General features: G+C 49.2%; 1 protein-coding gene across 4 annotated transcripts in view; it reads left to right on the top strand.

Moving 5' to 3' along the window:
- Positions 1-23,525, top strand: part of TNRC18 (trinucleotide repeat containing 18) — a 55,093-nt gene that overhangs the window by 29,215 nt on the left and 2,353 nt on the right. For 3 of the 4 annotated variants that reach the window (XM_039560487.1, XM_039560489.1, XM_039560486.1), the window contains 15 exons: positions 1,511-1,685; positions 2,720-3,086; positions 5,487-5,765; positions 12,748-12,987; positions 14,903-15,345; positions 16,120-16,284; positions 17,076-17,217; positions 17,655-17,772; positions 18,029-18,104; positions 18,482-18,590; positions 19,513-19,629; positions 19,905-20,069; positions 20,622-21,907; positions 22,209-22,445; positions 22,917-22,991. In XM_039560487.1, coding sequence (XP_039416421.1) covers positions 1,511-1,685; positions 2,720-3,086; positions 5,487-5,765; positions 12,748-12,987; positions 14,903-15,345; positions 16,120-16,284; positions 17,076-17,217; positions 17,655-17,772; positions 18,029-18,104; positions 18,482-18,590; positions 19,513-19,629; positions 19,905-20,069; positions 20,622-21,907; positions 22,209-22,445; positions 22,917-22,991 — 3,994 coding nt within the window. The remainder of the gene's footprint in view (positions 1-1,510; positions 1,686-2,719; positions 3,087-5,486; positions 5,766-12,747; positions 12,988-14,902; positions 15,346-16,119; positions 16,285-17,075; positions 17,218-17,654; positions 17,773-18,028; positions 18,105-18,481; positions 18,591-19,512; positions 19,630-19,904; positions 20,070-20,621; positions 21,908-22,208; positions 22,446-22,916; positions 22,992-23,525) is intronic. The other variant, XM_039560488.1, reaches the window with a different exon arrangement.

Genomic DNA, 23,525 nt, shown 5'->3' with positions numbered 1-23,525 from the left:
CAGGAGAGCAGATGGTGCAAGCGGGTGCTGTAGAGCCAGTTGCAGGCATGTTGGTATCAAAACCGGGAAGGACAGGGCTGTTCCAGGTTATCTACTTTGTAGAACCTTTCTGCTGTGTTTCTTCTGTCTTCCTCTCTGTTCCCTGAATCAGTGGGAGTTGGTTTCGCCTGACATCTCTCTTTCAAGCATCTGGATTTTTCTCTATTCTGCTTTTTTCTCTTTTGCAAGTCCAGCTGCTCTTGTTTGGATCTCACCAGTGCTGGCCATCTACCCTACCACACATAGCCTCTCCAATGGGAAGGCATTTCCAAGCTGCCTCCCTGCGTGCTCCATATTTTTGTAAACGTCCTTTTCAAGACCACAAATCAGATTCAGGTGCCCAGCTCCCACTGACCAGTGCTTCTGAAAATCTGTCCTCTTGGTGGCTCTGTGTTTTGTTCTTCGTGTTTGGGTGGCTGGACAGGCTGGAGGCGTCCGGAGGCAGCTGGAGTTGTGCATGTGTGGGTGTATGGCAGTGTTGTGTGTGCGTGTCCCTGGATCACAGGAATGCTGGAGGAGGCTGCTGTTAGAGATGGAGGTGCATCCTCAGCCAGTATCCAGGGCCTGAGGTGTTGGTTTAGCTGTCTGTGCAGGTCAGTAGAGAGGATAGAAGGGAGGAGAAATGCCTGGAAGCTGAGGAGGCTGCTCCGTGTCAGTGGCTTTGTGGTGGTGGTCTGACTGTAGGCTTAGTGTGAAGGAGGCAGCATATGAGGGCTTGAAATGGAAGCTTGGTAGGAATCTTGAGGTGTTGACTGATCATCCATCAAATAGTTATTGGAGATGGCTGGGGAGCCGGGAAAGATGTGCTTATAGTCTCATCTACTTTATTTTTTATTTTATTTTCTTATTTATTTACCCTCTCCTTTCCCCCCAAATCCCAAAGCAAGTCCGATGACATAGATCACAAATGCCTTTCACAAGGGGCCAGACTTGGAGTCTGGAGTGAGCCAGTCCTTGCAGTGCCTTCGTCCCTCCCTGTCACCCCATGTGGCACTTCCTTGCCACTCTTGCTCATACCCAAGCAACCAAAGCAAGTGTCTGGGCAGTGAGGCACCTCCCTGGGCCTCAGGAGTCTCTCTCTTCACCTGCAGAGTCCGTGGAAGTAGAAGTGGGAGAAGACCTTAAGGGCCAAGTCACCTGTCAGTCCTTCCTGTTGCTGCTCTGTACCAAATCAGGCACTTTTTGGTGGCTGTTACCAAAATACCAAGTACTTCCTTTTAGAGAGCACCTTGCAGGTCTCTGATTTCAGGCACCCTCATCTGTCCTGGTGGCCAAGAGTGTGCGTGAAGGGCTCCTTGGCTCTCCAGTTTGGTGGAAAACCTTGTCCAAACTGCTGTCACTTCACAGTGGACTTGGCTCCCGCTGAGGATCCCCACTGTCTTAGGAGGCATTTAACCTCACTTTTGAGCTTGGTGGGGATCACAGGGAGGAAAGCCTGCCCACCTTGACCCATCCTGTGCTTGGCTTGCAGACTGAGCAAGTCCTTGTTGCTCTCTGAAGACTCTGAGACTGGTGAGGGCATGAAGAAGAGGCACAAAGGGGCCCTCCCGGAGGAGGACGAGGATGTGGAGAGCAGCAGTGGCAAGATGAAAGGGAGGAACCCAAGCTGGGAAGAGCACGATGCGGCTCCCAGTTTCTCAAATGAGGTCAGTGCCCTTGTGGGGAACATGGAGCCCCAGGCCAAAAGCCCATCTCTTTCCTGCTTTGCTGGTGTTGGGTTGGACTCCTGATCTTTCAGTGTCTGCTTTCAGTTCACGTGGGTTTAGATGCTCCTCAAGAGAGGACTGTGTGCAGTGAAGGGGCTACCGTTGGCTTACAGAGGTTGAACCTCTTTGGAAGGCAGCAGAGTCAAGTGCCTTGGAGCCAGGCAGAGCATTCAGTGCTGCACTGGCTCTGAATCCAGAGCAGGGCTTGTCTTACCCCTTTGCCTGTTGAGAGAGCACAGGGGAATGGACCTCCCGAAGCAAGGGAGGAACTGGAGCACAACCTTGCTATTTCAAATGCAGGGTTTTCTTCTGCTCCTGTTGAGGCAATGAGATATTTACTGGAGCTTTAAGCTTCTGATGAAATCCAAAACGCATGCAGGCAAAGTACTGAGTTAGAGCTGCTGTTATCTAGCTGTAGCACATGTGAAATGTACTTGCTTTTTTCAAGAAGCAAGAAATACTGAAAAGAATGTAGCAGCTCTGGCTGTAGTGCAGTGGTGCTGATACTCATGCTGAGAGGTATTTGGGTTTTTGGCATCCCAGCCTCTGGAGCTGGTTGATTATGTGGAAATCCCTGTTTATTTGGCTGAGTTTTGGGTAAAGAAGACTTTTAATCCTTGTGATTTAGAGAAAAGCTTGTTAAACCAGCCCAAACATACCCTAAAAACCAGGTGGTATAGAGAAAAAAGAACTCCAAAGCATGTTGTTCTATGAACGTGTTTCTTTTGGAAGAACATTCAGTTTTTCTAAGTTAATCTTGCAATTTTGTAATGCTCAGTAAAACTGTGTTGTTTGCTGACATCTTCCTCTTCTTCCTCCTTAGAACCATGGTGGGTTATGACAACTGGGGCTAAGATTATCACCTTGAGGCTTTACTAACTACATGCATGAGACTGTTTGGAGGGCTAGTAAGGTCCCTCAGGTCTGCCATGATATCTGCTCTGTGTTCACCTTGTCTCTTCCTTTCACCTCAGCAGTTAAAGCTCAAAAAGAAGAAGGTGCCATCAGATCAGGAGCAGCTGGCCAGCAAGCTTGACAAGGCCCTGTCTCTCACCAAGCAAGACAAACTCAAATCCCCCTTCAAGTTTGCTGACAGCTCTGGGGGAAAGCTCAAAACCAGTGGAGGTGGCAGCAGGTACCTCCCAGCCCATGAGGCTCTGCCGAGCAAGGAGGAGAAGAAGAGCCTGGCCAAGAACCTGGGCCTGTCACTGAAAACGGCCAAAGAAGGTAAAAACAAAGTGACCGCCAAAATGAAGAAGATGGAGGTGGGGTTAAAAGTCAAAAATCAGCTCAAGGTTTCCCATTCACCAGCAATATCTGAAGTTAGCAGCTACTCCTATAGTAAGTAATGTCTTTTTTATCTCTTCTGTCTGTAGAAGGGGTTGTGGTGGGAGTTTCTGGCCTATTGAAAAGGTCTTGCAGATGGGTCTGGTTTTGCTCGTGAGTGAAAAGTGACCTCCTCCTCCCAGTGAATGCTGCTGCATCTTTGGGGTCAGCATGGGCTGTCTGCCCATCTTGCTGTCCAAGGGGTAGCCATGATCAATGTATCTCTTCCTGACCTGTATTGTATTCATCATCAGTGGGGAAAAACGCTTAAGAAAATGAAATTGACCCATGTTCTTGCTTTTGGTGGGAGTAGACACTCCTTCTACCTGTCACATGAGCACGTGCAGCCTCTTCTCTAGGAGGTGGTTGACGTTTGAAGTCCTTGTTGAGTTCAGTGGGCTTGGCTTTAGGATTATGCCACGGAATCTGTTGGAAAGGAAAAGCCTGCCAGCAACACTGATGTTCCTGAGCATCCTCCTGCCCTTCAGTGTCATGGCTTGGTTCCTGGCTGGCTGTGCTGAGCCTTCCCATCTGGGTCATCAGCGTTTGTCCCCACCCAACATCAGTGTGGTGATTGTTACTTCTTAACCCAGAGTGTGCCCGAGGTGAGGGTACCAGCGACTGGCCCCTGTTACAAAAGGAAAGATCTGAACTGCCGACAGTGTTGGGAAAACAGTAGAGCCAAACACAGGAGAGTCTTTAACAGTTCAGGCAGATATTGGGGCAGAGTTTATGGTCTGAGACCGTCGTGTAATGGTCTCAGCTCACTTGCACACACATCTTTCCCTTTGCTTGCAGCTATTTAAAGCCATGTTAAAACCTTTATGGGGTGTTTGTGTGCATAACAAATACATCTCTTGGTGCAACACTAGTTTAGAAATTTCACTAATGGGGAAGATGATCTGGTGACTCTCCAATGGAACAAATGTTTGGTATGAAATTAGCCATTTATATGGCAAAATAGGAGCCATTGTGTCCACTGGACTTGAACACAGCCTTTGGCTTATTGTGCTGTACACATTACCCAGCAGTTCTGTTCGTGAATGTGCTTCACTCCCAAGGACAGACACGTGTCTCCTAGACTGGGAGCTCCGGAGCTGATGGGAAGAGGAAGGATGGGCTGTTGCTGGAGCTAAAGCCTCGGCTCATGGCAGAGGGAGCTTTTGCAGTGCCCTCGCACTTGTTACTGTGGTTTCATGAACAAAAACTCCCTCCCAGACTTGAGAGCTTCTGTCTGACCACTGTCCAGTGAGTCTCCTGGTGTAGGAGTGTGTCTCTTTGTCACTCAGGTCTCAGCTCAGGATTGTTGTGACTGAGGAAACAGCTCAGCTTTGGTTTTTCAGCTGTGTGCACGTTCCAGGGAATGGCCTCAGCCTGTCATTTGGTCACTCAGGCATGATAAATTTGGGGAGGCAGGTCGAGCATATGGCAGCACCTCCCATGGCTGGTGGGCTGCTCATGTGGAGAAGGGTAAATGGGACTGGCGCCAAGTCCTTCTGCCTCCTGACCTCAGGATTTTCTACCTGGAGTCCTGAAAACTTTGGGCATAGATCCAAAGGGGGAAATGAGCATCTTACTCCCACAAATTTTAAGAAAAGTCAGGTGTCCAAAATAATGTGCATATTTGGGCTTTTGGCCTCCTAAACTTGCCATTTTTCATGTCTTCCTCTCCACAACCCAATGCAATGGAGCTGGGGAGTGACGCCACAATGTCTGTAATGTTGTGGAGCTGATGGCATGTCCACAAGCGGGGAGGTGACAATTTATACCCACTTAGATTGCATCCAGGGGTGCCATATGCTTTTTGTCCCTCTCATCAGGTGCCAGAGGGGATGGCTGGATAACTTCTCACCGCCCACGAGGCTAAGCAGCTTTGTAAAGCCATGGTTCACAGACTGAGGAGCGGCTTGGTCCCTGCTCTGTTGTGACATGCGCCGTGGAGCAGCCGGGGCAGTGTGTTTGGAGTCAGACATTTGGAGTTAGACATCCTGCCTTCTTGGCAGCTGGGTTTACTCCAGCCACCTGTGTCTAAAACCCTCTGTGAGAGCTGGTTCATGTAGAAAAGGAGATTTAGGTCAAGAATGCTGAATATCATCATAGTGAAGACAAATTCAGGTTGATGGTCGAATAGTTGACAGTGCTATGCCTTCACATTTACGTAGTGGAAATGTTCGCCTCATTATTCTGCTGCCAAGCTAAAAACACTCCTTGGATCTTGTCTTAAGGGAGGACAGGAGGTGGAGAGTGTCCATTTGTGATGGAAAGAAGGAAATGTGAATTCCTGTGTTTGTTGAGCGCAAGGCTTGTGATGGAGCACCTGGGCAGGGGTGGACAGTGGTGGCACCAAAGCCCCCCAGAACGCACCCAAACCCCCATTCAGTGATGTAACGCTCTTCCCACCCGCTTTGACCACAGATACAGACTCGGAGGAGGAGGGATCCCTGAGGGACGAGTGGCCAGCGCAGCCCCCGTCCGCTGCCAAGCCGCGGCCGCCCAGCCTGTACAGCTCGACGGCCAGGAAGGGCAGCCGGGCGGCCGGCGGCCCCAGGGCGGCCCCGCGCAGTGTGGCGGTGGCCGGGCGGCCGCTGAGGCCGAAGGCGGCGGCGGGGCGGAAGCAGCCCTTCTGCCTGCTGCTGAGGGAGGCTGAGGCGGGATCTTCCTTCAGCGACTCCTCGGAGGACTCGTTCGATCAAGGTTATTAATTTATAGCAAACGCACCCCCAAATGCACCCTGTGCTGCGGCCGTGTGGGAGCGGGGCGGGGGCGAGGGGCCTGGCGGGCCGGGGTCAGCCATTTTGATGGTCGGAGCCAGGGCGGCCATCTTTGTCCTTGGCAGCGTAGCCTGCTTTATCACCCCAATGGTTATTTTTTATCCTTTTTGTACCTGTATCATTGTGATATTTTTACTGGCTGGCTCTTTTAGAGCTTTTATATCGACTGGGTTTTAGTGTCCACGTCTCGCTTCTTTCCTGTTCCCTTCCTCCCTTCAGTTTTAACCTCACTTCCTTCCTTGCTGCCACCACCACCATTATATTATTATTATTACTATTATTATTTTAATTATTACTATTTTATTTTGGCATGAGCCTTGTTGAAGTTTGAAAGGAGCTTTTTTAATTACTTGCCTTTTTTTTCCTCCTTTTCTCCCTTTTCTCTTTTTTCCCTCATTTTTTCTTTTCCCCTCCTTTTTTCTTTTCCCCCTCTTGTTTCTTAACCCCTTCCTTTATTTTTTCCCCTCCTTTTTTCTTTTTTGCTCCCCTTTTTTTTTCTTTTTTTCTCCCCCTTTTTTTCTTTTTTTTTTTATTACCGGGGTACTGTTGTGTGGCCGTGTGACTTGATGTTTGTACTGCGATTTGGTTTACCAAGCTTTATTAAACATACCGAGTTCATTTTTAACTAAACCTGTGTACCTTGTCTCTCTTGCTGTGTCTCTTATCAGGCGATTAGGTTGCCGCTTCACTCCATCCTGCTCTGCATCCCCTTCCTGCTCCCACTCCCCATCAGTAGAACTGGAATTAACCTAGTCTGGGGTACTCTCTATTATTCAAATATCCCTGCTGCCTTTGTCCAGATAAAGCCTAGGCTTCCCCCTTTCCTCCCAACCCCTTTAATTTAATTTTTATTTTGTTCACCCATTTTTTGGTTTTATCTTTTTATGTTTGTTTCCTGATAGACTCTCTCTAGGCAGGCACATAAAACATGGAGGCACTCGCTCCTTGTTGCTGCTGCAGGAGGGTGCAGGGTATATTTAACAGCCAGAAATTTTTCTTTTTATTTTTTAAAACCTAAATGTCAAGTTTTTGTGTCTCTTTTTAGGTGGTAGGTTTTTTTTCAGATGCCCAGATGTAACCCACAGTGTTCAAGGATGTGGCAATTACTGCATTAAATTTGACTCTGCAGTTTCCCTCCCTCACCCTCACCCCAATTTTTTCTTGCAGCTTTTTTTTTTTGCCAGCCTGTCATTAGTACTTCAGTGGGAAAAGAGATTACTTGAGACTTTTCCTCCAGAGACACAAGGGGTTTCTGTTTTAGAGCGCACTCATTAAATAATAATCATGGGGAAAGGTCATTTTAATGAGCCCTCAGCTCCCAAAAGAAAGTAGCTCGGCTGGGCTGAATGCAGAGCAAGAGCATCCCCAGTTGTTATCTAAGTTACACGGCAGAGCTGGATGTAGCCCAGCAAAAGCCTTTTAGTGTTTTACACTGCTCAGGGCTGTTAATTGAAAAATGGGGCTGGATAGTTTGGCTTTGGTTTTTTGTTTTTTTTGTTTTTTTTTATTTTCTGAGTTTTTTGATGTTAATTTCCTCCCTGCACCTGTTTGGTTTTTCTTCCTTCCAAAGAAAGATAATTTAAGCTAAAAAGTGTAAAAAAGAGAATTGTCAAACACGGCAGAAAGATGCAGAATGTTGATTTGGTTTGATGTGGCTCTGGGCTGGACCCACCAATGCATTTCAAAGAAAACCTGGAAGAGAAATATATGTGTAAAAAAAAAAATTAAAAATTGTTCTTTAGAGAACCTGAAAAGTTGTGGGGATAGTGGATTTTATGTAAGGCTGAGATTGCCACATTTCCATGAAGAGTCTGCGTTAACTTCCATTCTTCCCTTCCCTGTTCCTTCCTGCATCTTTTCTTTGTTTGTTTTGCTGCTGTTGGAAATTTTGAGGATATCAATCCCTTTTAGGTGCCAAGTTCTTGAGGGGGTTTTGGGTTTACTTTTTGGTTTTGCTCCAGGCAAGCAGAGAGGTAACTTGTCCCTTTGTCTATTTTTCAAGTAACCTGTCTGCTTTATTAAAAAAAAAATAAACTAAAAATCCCAGTTTTACGGGATAAAATCTGGGAAGGGGAGGGGATACGGGAGGAGGTTGGGGAATCTGGAACAAATGGGGAAATGCATTGTAAATCCCTCTGGGGGATTTGGTGGGGAAACCAAAGATGCAAAACCCCCTGGGGTGGGAGGTGGGTATGGGAGAGGGAGGTGGGAAGGGGTTATTGGTTACAATTTGGGGGTTTTTTCCTGCAAATGAATTTCTTTTTTTTTTGGTTTTTTGTCAGAAGCATTTCTTGAAGGGATATTTGGGTAATAGGGTTTCTGATGGCTTTCCCTGAATACTAAACCGATTAATAACCTCAGCTTTTCTAGAAGTGCTCGCTTTCTCCTTGCAGCTGCTTGACCAACCCTTTCACCCCTGCCCCTATCCATGATGCTTTGAATGTCTGTGTCGGTCTCTTGCATTTGCTCTCACGCTGCACTAAAGAAGCAAAGTGGTTGGCTGGTTGTAGGGCAGACACTTCTCAGCGAGGGTCACTAGCCATGAACCTGAACCTTGACCATTGTTATGTAGGTAGGCAAAATAACTTTTCTTTATGTCATCTGTCAGCCTCAGACGTTTCGATGTTGCCTCCATGAATAATTACACGTAGCTCTTTGCATTCTCTTGGGTATTTTAATTTTGAAGATGATTGCTGTCCACTTTTGACTTTCCTCTGTCCATGAAGAGTCTCACATGGAAGGTTTGCACGTGTGTGTGTGTGTGTTTGAGGACTCCAGAAATGCTTTGCTGTTTGCAGAACTTCTTTGGGAGAACCCCTTAGCCCAGCCAGGGCAAGGATTTGCAGATGGGTCCAAGATGCAAGCCTTAAAGGTTTCTGGGCCACGGTGCAGAAATGTTCCCCTCTCAGGGATATTGCCTGGCCCTGGCCCTGCAGTGTCTGTGTCAGAGGTGGGATTAGCTGTTTTCTGTCATCTGGTTTGAGACAGATGGGGGGGGACTCGCTTTCTTACAGACCAAACATCACGTTGCCATTCTGATAAGAGGCACAGCTTGTGGTTTTTAATCCAGTGACCTTGGAGAGGAAACTGCTAATGTGGGCTAAAGCCCACCAGGATAGGTAATTCCTTGAGCTTTCTGAAACCAAAGACCCGTAAGTCCTTCTCCTCCATACTCTGTTTTCCTTAAGAATTTAGTACCTTCTTCTCTGTTTTCTTTTTCCTGACTTGGAGGATAATTTTCCCCAGTTAAAAAAAAAGCAGTGAGGGATAACCAGTTCCCTACATATTCCCATGTGATAGTTGTAATATTTTTTAATTTTTCACAGGCACTTCTGGAGTCAACAGCACAGCACATATCAGGGGGAAAAATCTTCCAATTTTGAGAATTGGCTTATTTGGGAAAAAAAAAAAAGAAAGGTACAGTCTTAAATTGGATACTCAAAAATAAGTAACCTCCAGAATTTGGACAGATCCCAGAAATCAGATGTTAATGACCCAGTAGCTGTCTAAAGTCTGCCTGTACTTAGCCTGCTTTGTATGCTGTAGGCCTGCTTGGTGTTATGAGAAAATCATGCTATTTATTTTTACAATGTGAAATGACTGTTTTAAGTGTGTGTTTCTACTCCCTCCCTTCCCCAACCTTTCCTCTTCACACCCTCCTCAACCCGTCTTGTTACATACATCAGTCTCTAAAAACCAAATTGCTTAACCAATTTCTGTTCATCATTAACAAATCTTCATTTACTGCTCTCCTACAGTAAAATATCATGGCAGCTTAGCTGTTAAAAGCAATGAGAAAACTTAGTATTTTTAACTGGGTTTGGGTTTTAATTCAATGCAGGTAAAAATTTTAAAAAAAAAATCTTTGGCTCCAGTTTATCTGGCATCAGTAGCATTTAAATACGAGTGTATTGTTTGTTTTGGCTGTGGAGTTGTATGTACACGTGTGGTTGCGTGTGTGGGTATATACACACATATACATGCTCTTAAAAATGTCAATTAGAAAAGATATTTTTAACTTTGAGCATTTTTTTCCCTTACCCTCTCTCAGTGTTAACAGAATTACTGTTGAAGGAAAAAATGATTTTTTTTTTAAATGTCTTTTTCCCTGTTGCTAGCTAAAAATCCCCTTTTCAGGACAAAAAAAATACCGAGGCTTCAATTGTGTAAAGGCATCTGTGCATAGTTAATTTTAAACCCACACATAGTTTGGGTACAGTAGGAGTAAAGCTCCTGTTTCCCATTAAATACAGGCACCAGTCTTTCCAAGGAGCTGTGCAGATGGACAGAGAGCACCAGCAGCTTACTTGCCACCATGGCCAGAAGTTTTGGGACTTAGTTTAGAAGCATGTGGGCTTGGAGCAGAGCCCCAAATGTCTTCTTTTTGCTTCATTTGTTACTTTTTGTCCCTTGGAAAATGAGAAAGAAGAGGAGCAGGGATTGTGTTGTGCATGTGGAGTGGGGTTAGCAAGATCTATCCTCGCCATGAGAGGTGGAGGAGGATAGAGCTGTGCTGTGAATGTGTTAAAATGAGGTTATTTTCAGGCTGGAAATTGTATCTCCTGCAGATAAAAATATAAGTGTTGTGGTAAAAATGCTGACAAGGGACTGTCTTCAGTTGTCTTTCCGTAGTGTGACGCCGTGTATGAGCAGGACATTGGAATAACCACCAGCACCTCACTGTATCCTATATTTTCTGTAGCCTGAGGAATAGCCACTGCCATCCTGGCTTTTAAATCTGTTTTACCTGAGTGCTTCTGAAATACTGGAGCTGCTGGGCGCCCTTTTGCCCTTGCACATGCAGCCTGCTAGTGCTGAAGGAATGGTGCTGCTGGGCAGTCGATGTGGCTGAGCCACTGGGGCTGGACTGGTCATGTTCCTGCCAACTTTCCCGGTTTTTTTCTCCCCATTTTCCTCCCCAGCTGCTCAGTGAGCCACTCTCCGCTCAGCCAACTCTCAGGTCTGGCATGAGGGGATGTACGGGTTGATTTTTTCATTTTTTCCCCATTTTTGCTGAAAATTGCTGAATTTCAGAGCTAGATGGAATGTATGGAGAAGGTCTTGCTACCCCACAGGGTGTCACTGAGCTCAGGCATGGTTTTGCTGCTTTTCAGGCAGGTGGTTTTCACGTCTCAGAATAAAGTTCATCTGGATTCGTTTTCTTTTTGGCAAAATGTGATATAAAACCAGTAGTTGTGCCCTGTTTTCTGGTAGGGGAAGGAATCTGATCCCAGTTTGCTGTGGATTTTTTCTTTTGCATGTGGTTTTTATGCAGGGAGTGAACATGGCTGTGGATTTCTTGGTATTGACTGCAGGACTGTAGTAGCATTTTTATATCACAAGGAGCCAGTCTGAGCAACCGAAATGGGGAAGGGATTGTTATGCAGTTAAAAATTAGTATTCTGTGACTATCAGATGTATGCTACAGAGATGAACCGTCCATGTTAATAAAAAAGAAGGCAAAAAAAGCTGCCAGTTACCTCAGTTGATAAAATACAAGGATGAGAACATTGTTTTCTGATATTCTTGTTCTTTCTAATATCATGGAAAAATAACACTTGTGTTATTGTTGTTGGTTTTTTTTTCTGAGCAACCAAGTGTTGAGGACGTTTTTATCTATCCCAGAGGGCGTATGTGAAAAGAAAAGGATTTTCTTGTTCATTCCAGCTCATTTTGAAGGGATCTGGTTTCTCATTTGGCTGGATTTCAGACGCAGGGATAGGGGCTGGTGGGAGCTGGGGAGTGGGCTCAGAACAGGGCTCCTGCTAGTGGTGGAAATTTTCCAGCAGTCTCAATGATCCTACTTAAGCCCTCAATTTCAAGAGAAATGAAATATCTTTTCCAGACCTGCTTTTTGCAGTTATATATATATATATTTTTATAGATCTTTGTGCTCATATATGTGTGTGTATAAGTGTGTGTGTGGTATATGTGCATTTGTGAAGTGGCTTGCTCACCAGCACTCACTGGATGAGATGCTGTTAAAATTAATTGCCTCTGAGCTGCTGAGAGACTCTTGGGAAGTGCTGTAGGGAGGGAGAGGTGCCACTCTTGGAGCATCTACCCCCAAAATACCTGCTGTATGCACACCCTAGAGGAAACCCCCCAGCCCACTGCTCTGCAGGTGTCAGCTGAGGCAGGCAGTGAGGCTGATTTCTTTGCCAGAATTAGATTTTGGCTGTGGGCAGCTCTTCCTGCCTGTGCTGAGCCAGGCTTCCCTATCCTGAGCTGTAGAGAGGGAAATGAAAGGCACCGAGAGTTCTGAGGCAGAGTGTTTAAACACTGCTCCTTGTCTCCAACACTACCTACACTTTCCTCCCTTATGCATTCCAAATCCATTGCTTTCAAATTATTATTTCTCCCCCCCTCTTTGCATTTTTGCTTCCTGCCCCTTCTCCTCCCTGTGTCCCCCTTGCCTCCCGCCATGGCACAGGCTGCTCTCTGGTATTCCCCTTCCATGCTGATCTCTGGTTCTGATTACACTAATGGATTTCCTTGTGGAGGAAGTGTTGGTGGGCGGGAGGGGAATCCCACAGCTCCAAGGTTGGGATTTTCAAAGGAATGAAGCTTTTAATTCCTCCTGAAAGCTGTAGGGAAGGGGTGCCTGGCATCCTTTTCAAATCTGCCAACACCCTGCTCTTCCCTCCCTTGCCCTGAATGGGTCGTCTTTGCTGTACCCTGTATTGCTGTGTCCTTCCAGGGTGGTGGCAGGCAGGGTGACACCAGCTCTATGGCTGCAAGGACACGTGTGTGTCCATGGCCAGCATCTTGTGGCTCAGTCCCGGGTGGCTCAGTGCCACTTAGGTGGGCACAGAGCAGCAGCAGAGTTGCGGTTCGGGTTGGGAATACGGCTGCTGCACAACTCCGTGCGATTTGTAATGGGCTCCCTGTTTTCTGCGTGCCAGATTCCAGCTCGGAGGAGGAGGAGGACGATGATGAGGAGGAAGAGGAGGAAGCAGAGGACTATGGCACGGATGGCACAGACAGGCTGTCGTCACCTGCCCTGGATGAGAGTGGCCTGGGCCTTCTGGCCAGGTTTGCTGCCAGCGCGATGCCCAGCCCCATCGTTCCCCCTCCGCTTTCCATCATCCAGCTGGAGGCCAAGCAGAAGGCGAAGAAGAAGGAGGAGCGGCAGAGCCTGATGGGTGAGTTCCGTGGTTTGGGGTGGTGCTGTGGGTGCAAGGTGGAAGGTGTGTGAGGTCCCAGCTGTGCTGCAAGAGAGCAGGTTGTGTACCCAGACACTGAGCTGTCCTTTCTTTGCTTTGGCTGCTTTGTCCTGATGCTGAAGGTGGAGAAAGTGGCCAGTCAGGGACATGGCAGGTTAGCAGCTCCAGCCATGGCTTCCCTAGGGACAGCTGTGGTTTCGTCAAAGTTTCCTCTTCTCCTACTGGGCAAATTCTGAACAAGACGTGCTGCAAAGGCAAACAGTGGGATGCTGCATCCCCTTGGACAGAGTGCAGAAGGCAGTGAAGTGCTGTTAGATTTTAGGGAAGGAAGTATGTGCTAAATGCAGCTGATCTTGGATACACAAGGGAAGCAGAGACACCTGAGCAGAAGAAAAGTTCTTTCCATCAGCCCATCCCGTCAGCTTCCTTATAGAAACCAGCCAGTGAGACTTGAAACAAGCATTCCTTCCTCTGCTCATGTGTTTGCAGTGCCAGAATCTGGGTTTCTGCCCTGTGTGTGTCTCAGTTTCAATGTGTTGGGAGTTTCATTTCTTCCCCTCCCCATGCCCTGCTGCACAAGTGCCCATTGGTGACATTGTTCCTGGTTAGACAGGTCTATATGGGTTCCATTTATAAATTCTCTATTAATATTTATTAAGTGATAATGGAATTTATAGCATGCTTCAAAATGGAAAATGATGTCCTCCTCGGGAGCCTGGCTTGTTTTAGCACTGTTTCCATGCTATATTAGGCTTTTGCCAACTTGTTTCAACAGCCCCTGTTAAGAATTTATTGTCTTGTAACCTGCCCTCCTTGAAACTGGAAGCATCTAGAAATTACCTCATGCAGTAGTGAGAGAGGAGAAGGAGTGTTTTAATTTCCAATGGGTTTTTCATTTCGAGCCTTTCCAGCTTTGTTTTTGACATACTGGCTCCTTTTCTGTTCATGCTGGGGCTGTCTCAGGGGAGGAGAGTTGGGTGGAAGATGAGAGCAGTTTCCTGCAGGCTGAGTTTACCCAGGGAAGTGAGTGTATTTGAGAGAAGGATCAAGAGAAGATGCTTTCCTTGCTTGTGCCATGTGCATTTTCATTTTCCCTCGTGAATGTTGTTTGCCTACCCTCCTGCCCATATTGCTGGGTGTGTAGGTGCTGCCTCAGTTTCTCTTCCACCCCTGGAAACATGATCTTGCTTTCCTTTATCAGGTTCAGGGGAACTCAGTGAAGGTGTGGAACATTTTGGCATTACTACAGTATTTCAGGCCCCTGGGTACTGCTGTGCCTGTGGTGCTTAGCAGAGGCCAGTGTGAGGGGAATTCCATTTGCCACAGACAAAAAGATCATTTACCTCTCTTCACTTTAAGGTGACTACTTGAGCCAATAAAAAGATCTGTGGTGTCTGTTGGCCAATGGGAAAAAAACAAGCTTGAAATATGGGTTTATTCCATTTCTTAAAAGACATTGTTCTCCTGAAACAAAGGTGAAACTGGAGAGGGCTCCCACTAGGAGAGAAGGAGGGATCAGCTTGTGGGATTTATGCTTGGTTTCAGCTGAGGAGCTCCTTTTTGGGGAGGAGCAGGTTAAAGTATCTTTTCAGAGCTTCTGGGGTCTTGCTTGTGGGAGAAGGGAGAAAATGGAGGCAGGGAACATACTGAACCACACTGCCTGAATGGTTGGGCTCTGGTTTGGAGCAGGGCAGGCTTATTTCCAGGGAATTTCCAGAGTGTTTTATGGGTCAGAAATGGAGGTCTGAGGGATGTGGGGATTGGAAAGGGGAACAAGCAAGAGTTCTACTGAACAGGCACAGCATCTCCCATGGAGCCCAGAAGTTTCCAGCAGGACATGTCCCCTCTTGGCTCAGCCAGGGCTTTAACTGATGGTTAAATCCTTTGCACGTAGGGACAGAGTTCGAGTACACTGACTCGGAGAGCGAGATCAAGATCAGGAAGAAGTCGCCTTCAGGGCTGCTGCGTGGAAAGAAGGGGCCGCTGGAGTCCAGCAGCGTCCCGCCAAGCCAGGCCCCCAGCAGCCTGGACTCTGGATCTGGGAGCACTGACAAGGCCAAGCTGGGGTCTGAGAAAGGCCGCAAGCTGAAGAAATTTAAATCCCCCAAGGACTTGAGCTTTGAGTTTGGGCTGGAGGCCAGCGATGATGACCTGTGGAACCGGCGCCGCAGCGAGCGCATCTTCCTCCACGACGCCACCACGTCCTCGGCCATGCTGACATCCACGGCGCCTGCCAGCTCCACCCCTGTCTCCAAACCGGGGCGCTGTGGCAAGGGGGCCCCCATGAGCCCCAAAAAGGAGGGCAGCAAGGGAAAGGAGAGGAAGGAGCTAAGCAAGGTGAGGAATGTGCTGGCCAAATTGGCGTTGGGATGCTTGGGAGCTGAAGGTGAGGGGAGGGCAATTAACTCCACTAAGGCAGAGGAGGGTTGAGTCCTATCTCAGTAGTTGTTTGTCGCCCCTGTCAGCTCCATGTACACCCGGAGGCTCTGTCAGACTTGGAGATGAGTTGCAGGGAGTAAAAACATGTCATGTTTGAATGGGGCTGGTTGCTTCTGTCACTCTCCAAGTCCCAAATCCTTTCTGTTTGTGTGGCCGGAGTCAGTGATCTCCCACTCTCTGCATGAACTTGTCCTCTTGCTGACCTCTGGCCCCCAGACTGGCCTTTAAGGCTCTTCACCTTTTATATGGTGACTTCTGAGGTCTGTCCCTGTCTGGGGGTGACAGTGATCTCTGGGTAACTGGCTCTTCATCTCAGCTGAATGCTCTGGCTCCAGTTCAGTTCATGGCAGTGTTATGGAGGAACACTGATGGGGAGAGTTAGACAAGTTAGTTGTGACATGAGGCCAACTGGGATCTTCTTGGAGCTCTTTGGAGGAAGATTTGATGGGCAGGAGTTGCTCTCCAGGGTAATGAAAATCTCTTCCCAAAATGTGTGAAGCCAGAGAGCAGAGCTGGGAGATGTAGGATGTGATGTGGGCAGTGAACTGACTGCTGGCTGAACATAATCTGACCTGTGCCTAGCCTGCCTTGCTCCACCTTTTCCCTCTCCCTGGGTCCAGATCTTTACCAGTCTTCTCTTTACTGATGGAAGTGTTTTGTTTTTATTTTTAGCAGCGGAAGAAGGGTAAAGAAACACCCTGCTGCTCCTCCTCCTCATCCATGTCTCCTCCTGGCATCCCCAGCTCCCCCTCAGATGTTCGGGTCAGCCTGGCAAGTGCCCTGGGCTCCACCAAGAAGAGCAAAGCTAAGGTGAAAGCCAAGGAGGTGAAAAAAGAGGTGAGGGGCTGGTTCTAGTGTGGCTGGACTGGAGGGTGGCTGGCAGAGCCCTCCTGTATCCTGGACTGCTGCAGTGTGAGGGAGGGAAAACAGAGGTGCAGGTTTTGCTGACTGCGTTACAGGCAAAGTGCTGGTTTGAGAAGCCTAAAATCCAAGGAACACTCTCAGGTAGTACCTGCTGCTACCATCTGGTGTTTGTTTGCCTTCGTCCCCCAAATTCAGGAGCAGGCAGGATTTTCTCTAAGGCTGCCACGGGGTGGAGGGAGAGCTTGCATGAACAGCAAGGACCAAGGAGATGGTGATGGAGTAGCCTTGCTCAGCACTGGGTCACAGCTGTTTTCTGCTCCACTGCTGTAGCCTGTCATCTCTCATAACACACATTGCTGTCTTCTCACACGATTTCTGAGTGTGGTGCTATGGTCTGCGAATAACAGCAAGGAACAGATCATGGGGATTGGAAAAGAAATAGGAGCAATGCCTGGCACCTGTTCAGTGAAGGCAGAGGCTCAGGAGCACTGTGGTGAATGCAGAGCAAAACTACAGCTCTGCAGCATCTCTCCCAACCTCCAGGAGACAGGATGTGGGGAATGGCTTTTGGTCAACTGCTGGTGATGCTTGGGGATGAAGGCAGAAAAAGTTTGGGTACACCCACTTAACTGTTTGTGAGATGAGCAATTCCTGAGGGTGGAGACTGGTTTGTCCCGATATCCTCAGGTTATTTCTTGCTGGAGGAAGGTGAGGTGGGATCAGACTGTGGTGATCCAACTGATGTGCTGCTTACTCCCCTGCAGAACCGAGGGAAAGGAGGAGCTGTCAGCAAGCTCATGGAGAGCATGGCAGCAGAGGAAGATTTTGAACCCAACCAAGACAGCAGCTTCTCAGAGGATGAGAACATCCCACTGAGCATGCTGGTTGAGCGGCCATCCACACCAGGTGAGGGCAGGATTTTACATGTAGAGGAGCTGGGCAGGTTTCCCAGGGCTGCTCAAAGGACAGCTGTGCTGCTTTCACACATTCCTCATCCAGAGCCATGAGTCCTTGGGGTGGAGATACCACATTTTCAGTCAATTCAATAAAAACTAAGCCTGATCATCATGGCTCACTGTGACATCTAGTTGAAGCCCAGTCTCTGAGTTGCCCTATTTTCATTTACTGGTATGTTACTATTACCAAGAGGGGGGACGACTTATTTATCACTATTAATTTTTATTACCAAGAGCTAGCCAGAGAGAGAGCCCTTTCTCCAAATGGCTTACTGACCTTTTCCTAGGGGACAGTGATGCTGGGAATATGAAGTTTTCTTCTCCCCTCACTGTCCCTTTGTCCTGTGTGGTGCTCTCTAATCCTCATTTTGGTCCAACACCTCACAGCTCCCCGCTCGTGCATCATTGACAAGGATGAGCTGAAAGATGGCCTGCGTGTCCTCATCCCCATGGATGACAAGCTGCTCTATGCCGGCCATGTCAAGACAGTGCATTCACCAGACATGTGAGTTGAGGGGCTGCTATATCCACCTGGGATCTGCTGGAGAATGGGGATGGGTCACTGTGGGGCTGTGTAGAGCTGGCTGCCCAAAGACTGATGGAGTCTGGCAGGAAGGGAAGGAGAGTTCAGTCTGGTTTATCAGTGCTGAGGGAAATCCAATTATCTCTCATTAAGTGCTCTCACATCCTCAGAGGGAGGCGTTACCTGGTTGGGGTGGTGTCTCCTGTGTGCTGTGTCTGACTGAGCCTTTGTGTTTCAGATACCGGGTGGTGGTGGAAGGCGAGAGGGGAAACCGTCCTCACATTTACTGCCTGGAGCAGCTCCTGCAGGAAGCGGTATGTGAGGCTGAAGGCTGCCTGTCCTCGGTGCCCGTGCCCTGTTCTGGGCTGGGGAAGGCTAGCTGGAAGCTCTGTCCTTCCCCAGCTGCAGGGATGCCCTGGTCCTGCCCCCATGGCCGGTGTGGGCAGAGCTCCCCTTGGTGTACTTGCTGCCCCTTGGCCAAGCTCCCCCACTGGCAGCAGGCACTAGTCCTGTATTCCAGCAGGGATGGTCCTTCCTTCATGCTGCCCTGTGAGCAGACAGAAGGCCATTCCCCAGCAGGAAAATTGTCCCTTGCCTTCTCCAGAGCTGCTTTGCTCCATGCCAGGTGTGGTGGGATGGTCTGTGCTGGTGCCAGGGTGGTCAGTAATTGCCTTCCTCTTGCCCTGAGCAGATCATCGACGTGAAACCCCCTTCAGTGCGGTTCCTGCCCGAGGGCACGAGGATTGCAGCCTACTGGAGCCAGCAGTACCGCTGCCTCTACCCAGGGACAGTTGTCCGAGGTAAGGCCACTCCAGCTGCTCTGTGCTGTGAACCTGGGATGCCTCAGTCCTGTGCATCCTCAGGGATGTCAGGCTTGTCTGGGGAAGGCCTGAGCTCTGCTGTGAGTGTCCTGGAGATCAGAGCCTGGCCCGTTCTCTCTTCCAGGTCATGCCCCTCTCATTAATGATGCAGATTTAGTAACATCCTGCAGGTTCAGGAGGAGGTTTGAGCAATTTAGGAGCTTAAATATATCAAGGACATTTAATACTTTTCAGAAAGTCAGAATTTATTTCAGGCATCAATTATTTCTGAGGCTGTGGAGGTTTCTAAATCACCTGGACCCTCACAACTTCACTCTGACACATAACTCCCCAATCTGGTCCCATGAAAAAGTTGGTGAACAGCTCTGGACAATTCTGCCATGGCTGGTCTTGTTTTTGGGCTCTTGGTCACACCACATGTGTAAAAGGGAATAATTACTTAATGATTTATAAACCAGTAATGGTGCTGCAAGAAGAGAGGGTGAGAACACAGCTTATTTCTCTTGGAGAAAGTGAAAAGCAGCAGTTTATGATGGCTGAGAGTAGTTACAAAATGCAGGTAAAAAAGATATTTCAGTGAAAGGAGAGAAGTGAATTTCTGCAAGAATAGAGGGAGATAGTGGAGACAGGTGGGACATCGAGCTGGAATGGCTGTTACGTTCTGGAGCAGTGCTGCTGAAGGGGAATTTCACACTGAGTGGGCTGGTTTAGTATTATCAGGGACTTTCCGTTGCAGAGTGAGCCTTCTGTGCCCTCCCTGCACCACCTAGGAAAGGTGGAGATGGGATGCTTTGGAGCTGGGGCAGTCCCCCTGTCTTTCTTCATGTCCCCGCTTCCCTTACAAGGGGTTTGTACTTGGGTGTTTGTTCCTAATCCCATCTTCTGCTTGCCCATCCCACAGGAACCCTGGATCTGGAGGAAGATGGTGATCTCATTACAGTAGAGTTTGATGACGGGGACACCGGACGCATCCCACTGTCTCACATTCGGCTTCTCCCACCTGACTACAAGATCCAGTGTGAGTCTTGCTGTTCAGTTTTTTGCAAGACACTTCCCACTCTGAAATGTATGGAATTTCGGGCCATTTTCCTCAGATTTTGGGACAAGTTCACAGATTTCCAGTGACAAAGATTGCACCATCAATTACAGACACACAGAGCTGGGGTGGGATATCACCCATAAGGAAAAAGGCCCAGTCCCTATTGCAGATTTGGTTGGGATACTTTCCCTGTATCATGTCTCTGTTTTATGTGTTACTTGACTGCATTTGAACATCTCTTTGACCTGTTCCAGGTGCTGAGCCTTCCCCTGCCCTTCTGGTGCCCAGCACCAAGCGCCGTAGCCGTAAATCCAGCAAAGACACTGGAGAAGGAAAAGAGGGAGCTGCCCTGGGGTCAGAGGAGCCTGTGTCAAAGGGCAAAGGGCGAGGGAGAAAGCCAAGTGTCAAGGCAAAAGCTGGTAAGGTGCCACCACTGCCAGGCCTGGAGCTGAGGGAATCCTTGCACAGTTCCCCACTGTTCTCCCCAAGTTAGAGCTGTTGATTGGAGCAGGATCTGGATGGGGATGGATGCATTGCTTGAGTGCAGAGCACCCATGCATCATCTCGCTCTGCTGTGGCTACAGTTTGCAGGAGGCAGGCTCAGAAGCTGGCCTGTGCTGTGACAGCCTCCTTCTGTCAGTCAGGGATGTGGAGCAGAGTCCCTTTTTCAGCTGAGCATATCTACAGCCGTCAATAGGGCCAAAGGTGCAGGAGATTTGTAGTTTGGCTCTCCTGAAGTTGAAGCAGCACCCTTGGGCATTGTCCATTACTGCTCACAAGTGCTGGCACCAGGCCAGGCCGTTCAGTCAGCAGTGAGGACACCCCCTGTATCCCTTTGGGGGTACCTGAGCAGGCAGGAACAAGCCATGCTTGGCCAGAGACCAGTCAGCACTGGTGTCTAGTTCTGTCTGAGCTAATAAAGCCCATCTGGAGGGATAACATTGTGTCTTTGTGTTTCCTCTCCTCTGCAGAAGAGGCTGCCTTGCCTGAAGAGAAGGACCAGGTGGAGTCTTCACCTGTTACCTCCTCAGTCCCAGAGAAGCCGGCCTGCTTGGGCAAGCCGAGCATGAAGGGGTCACGAAAATCGCAACCGCTGCCCACTGGAGGCTCTCCTGCTCCCACAGAGGAAAAGCGGTCAAAAGCCAGCAAAATGAAGATCTCCACAAAGCTGCACAGCCCCCCACAACCCCCTTACCAGCCTGCTGTGTTCGGCAGCATCCTTGGCACGGAGTCCTACAGCGATCTCCCGGGAACGCTGGCAGCCTTCGGCTCCAGTGATGCTTCGGTGTCCAAAGCCAAGGCCAAGAAAGGGAGGCCCACAGAAGAGACACAAGAGTTTGGCACCATGGTCAAGGCTCAGAGGAAGCATGACAGTGAAATCCTCATCAAGCTGGACCATGAGGGTGTGATGTCTCCAAAGACAAAGAAGATGAAGGAGGCGATGAGGATGCTGGAGGACTCCAACCTGGCCAGTCGCAGAGATGGGAAGAGTCTCTTGGGGCTGGGCTATTCCGCTGCAGTGAGTGTGGAGGGCAAGCAGAAGTCTTCCCGAGCCAAGGCAGCTGAGGGAGACCCTTCCCCTGCCAGCTTTGGAGGGAAGTTCGATGCCTCAGCAGAGAGCCTTACTGCTTCGAAGGACCAGGAAGAAAAGGCAGCAGCTGTGGAGGAGTCGGAGAGCAACAGCAGCGACAGCAGCTCGGAGTCAGAGGGAGAAGAGGAGGCTGAGAAGAACCGAGGGGAAGCCCAGGACAGCAGCTCAGCCAGCTCAAGAGCATCCACCCCTCTCTCTTCCTCCAACTCCTCCTCATCTTCCTCTTCTAGCAGCAGCTCCTCTTCATCTTCCTCTTCCTCCTCTTCCTCCACCTCATCAACCTCTTCTTCATCAAGCTCCAGCTCTTCTTCCTCCTCTACTACAGATGAAGATTCCTCCTGTAGCTCTGACGATGAAGTAGCCGAGGCCCAGCCGAGTTCCTCGGTTCAGCAAACCCTCCCACCCAAGCAAACCAAGCAGGCAGGGAAGTCCCGGGCATCCTCGCACCCGCAGAGCCAGAAGCAGCCAGCGCAGCAGCCAGCGCAGCAGCCGGCACCGCCGCAGAGCGGCAACAAGAGCCGGCCCAAGAAGCGCGAGGGCATCCACCTGCCCACCACCAAGGAGCTGGCCAAGCGCCAGCGCCTGCCCTCTGTCGAGAACAGGCCCAAGATCGCCGCTTTCCTCCCAGCACGGCAGCTGTGGAAGTGGTTCGGGAAACCCACACAGGTAAATGCTCTGTAGTTCTCTCAGCACCAGAGTTTGCCTTCTGGTGCCTCTTCCCCTGTTCCTGGGGTGGTGGAACTGCTGGCGTGGTGTGCCAGGTGTTCATTTGGCAGGGAGATTGGGTTTGGCTTTCACTGCATCGGGGAAGCCATCCTGCATGGTGTATTCCTCTGCCGCAACTCCTGTGGGAATACTGTGGCTCTGCCAACAGCAAAGGGGTGCCGGTGAGACAGGGCAAACAGTGGTGTGTGGGGGAAACATGGGTGATCCCTGGCTGAGCACTTGCGTGATCCTCTCTTGGCAGAGACGAGGAATGAAAGGGAAGGCCAGGAAGCTGTTCTACAAGGCCATCGTGCGGGGCAAGGAGATCATCCGCATTGGAGACTGCGCGGTTTTCCTCTCCGCCGGCCGCCCCAACCTGCCCTACATTGGCCGGATCCAGAGCATGTGGGAATCCTGGGGGAACAACATGGTGGTCCGAGTCAAATGGTTTTATCACCCAGAAGAAACCAACCCTGGGAAGAAACTCAACGAAGGCAAGGTAGGCTGGTTTCCTCTGCTGAGAGGGCTGCAAAGCTCCTTGCTCCCTCTTGTTTACAACGATGAGGAAAACGCCCAAGGCCCAGTTTGTTACTGCTGCTCTGAAGGGGTTGGCCCCATCCTTTCATTTTGTGGGGGCTGCCTATGGTGTGGGCAAGCCCAGTGTTGGCCCCTTGAACAAGAGAGGGGTGGATTTCTTCATAGTAGGAAATAAAGACTCTTGTGTTGGTCTGAAAAGAGTGTCAAGAGCTAGATCAAGTCTTTAAAGTGTAAGAATGATGGGCCTAGTGCTCAGAAACACTGAATTTTGCACATGTGTGGGGGGTGGTTTACAGCAGGATTTATTTCCCGTGGCAGTGGGCAGGGGTTGAAGTTCCAAAAGCACAAGTGGTGGGCAGGAGGTGATGGCATGGAAAAAACAACAAATTCACCAGGTTTTCATTTCTGTTTCCTCTTTTCTTCTTGGGCACAGCGCTGGGATCAGAAATCGGGCAGGAGTCTGTCCACAGCTTTGCAGGCATCCAACCAGAGGAAGGACTTTATGGAGGTTGGTGAGAGTGGTGGAAGGCTGGGAGGAAATGCTGGGTACCCTGTAACAAATAAATACTGCTGGGAAATGCCCCCCAAACTTCTCTGGCTCTTGATTTTTGCCTTGGCTGCCAAGTCTGCAGTGCCCAGGACTTGGGATGGATGTTTCTGGGAGGGTGGGAATAGCTGCAAGTGCTGGGTGTGGGGAGGAACAGGGAGCTGGTATCCAGCACCCATCTTTTCATTTGCATCCTTGGAGGGAGGATGACAAACTCCTGGCCTCCATATTCCCCTGTATATGTGCTTGGCAGCCGCAGCATTCCCATCAGTGGGAGCTGAATGAAAGCCAGGGCTCAGGTACAGTGGGCTGGAAGGATTGTCCAGGCTGTCCATGGGCCTGTGCAGATTCCCAGTGTTCCTCCCCTGGACTGGCTGTTGGGATCAATGAGAGGTTCTTGAGTGTGAGCAGAGCCCTGTCCCATTATGATGGGTGTTCTTCCTACTTACTGAAGATGGTGCTGTAAATGCTGTGAGATCTAATGGCTCCTTTTTT

This window comes from Corvus cornix, chromosome 14 (genome assembly GCF_000738735.6).
Source record: "Corvus cornix cornix isolate S_Up_H32 chromosome 14, ASM73873v5, whole genome shotgun sequence".
Taxonomy (NCBI): domain Eukaryota; kingdom Metazoa; phylum Chordata; class Aves; order Passeriformes; family Corvidae; genus Corvus; species Corvus cornix.
This window is presented reverse-complemented; position numbering and strand designations above follow the sequence as displayed.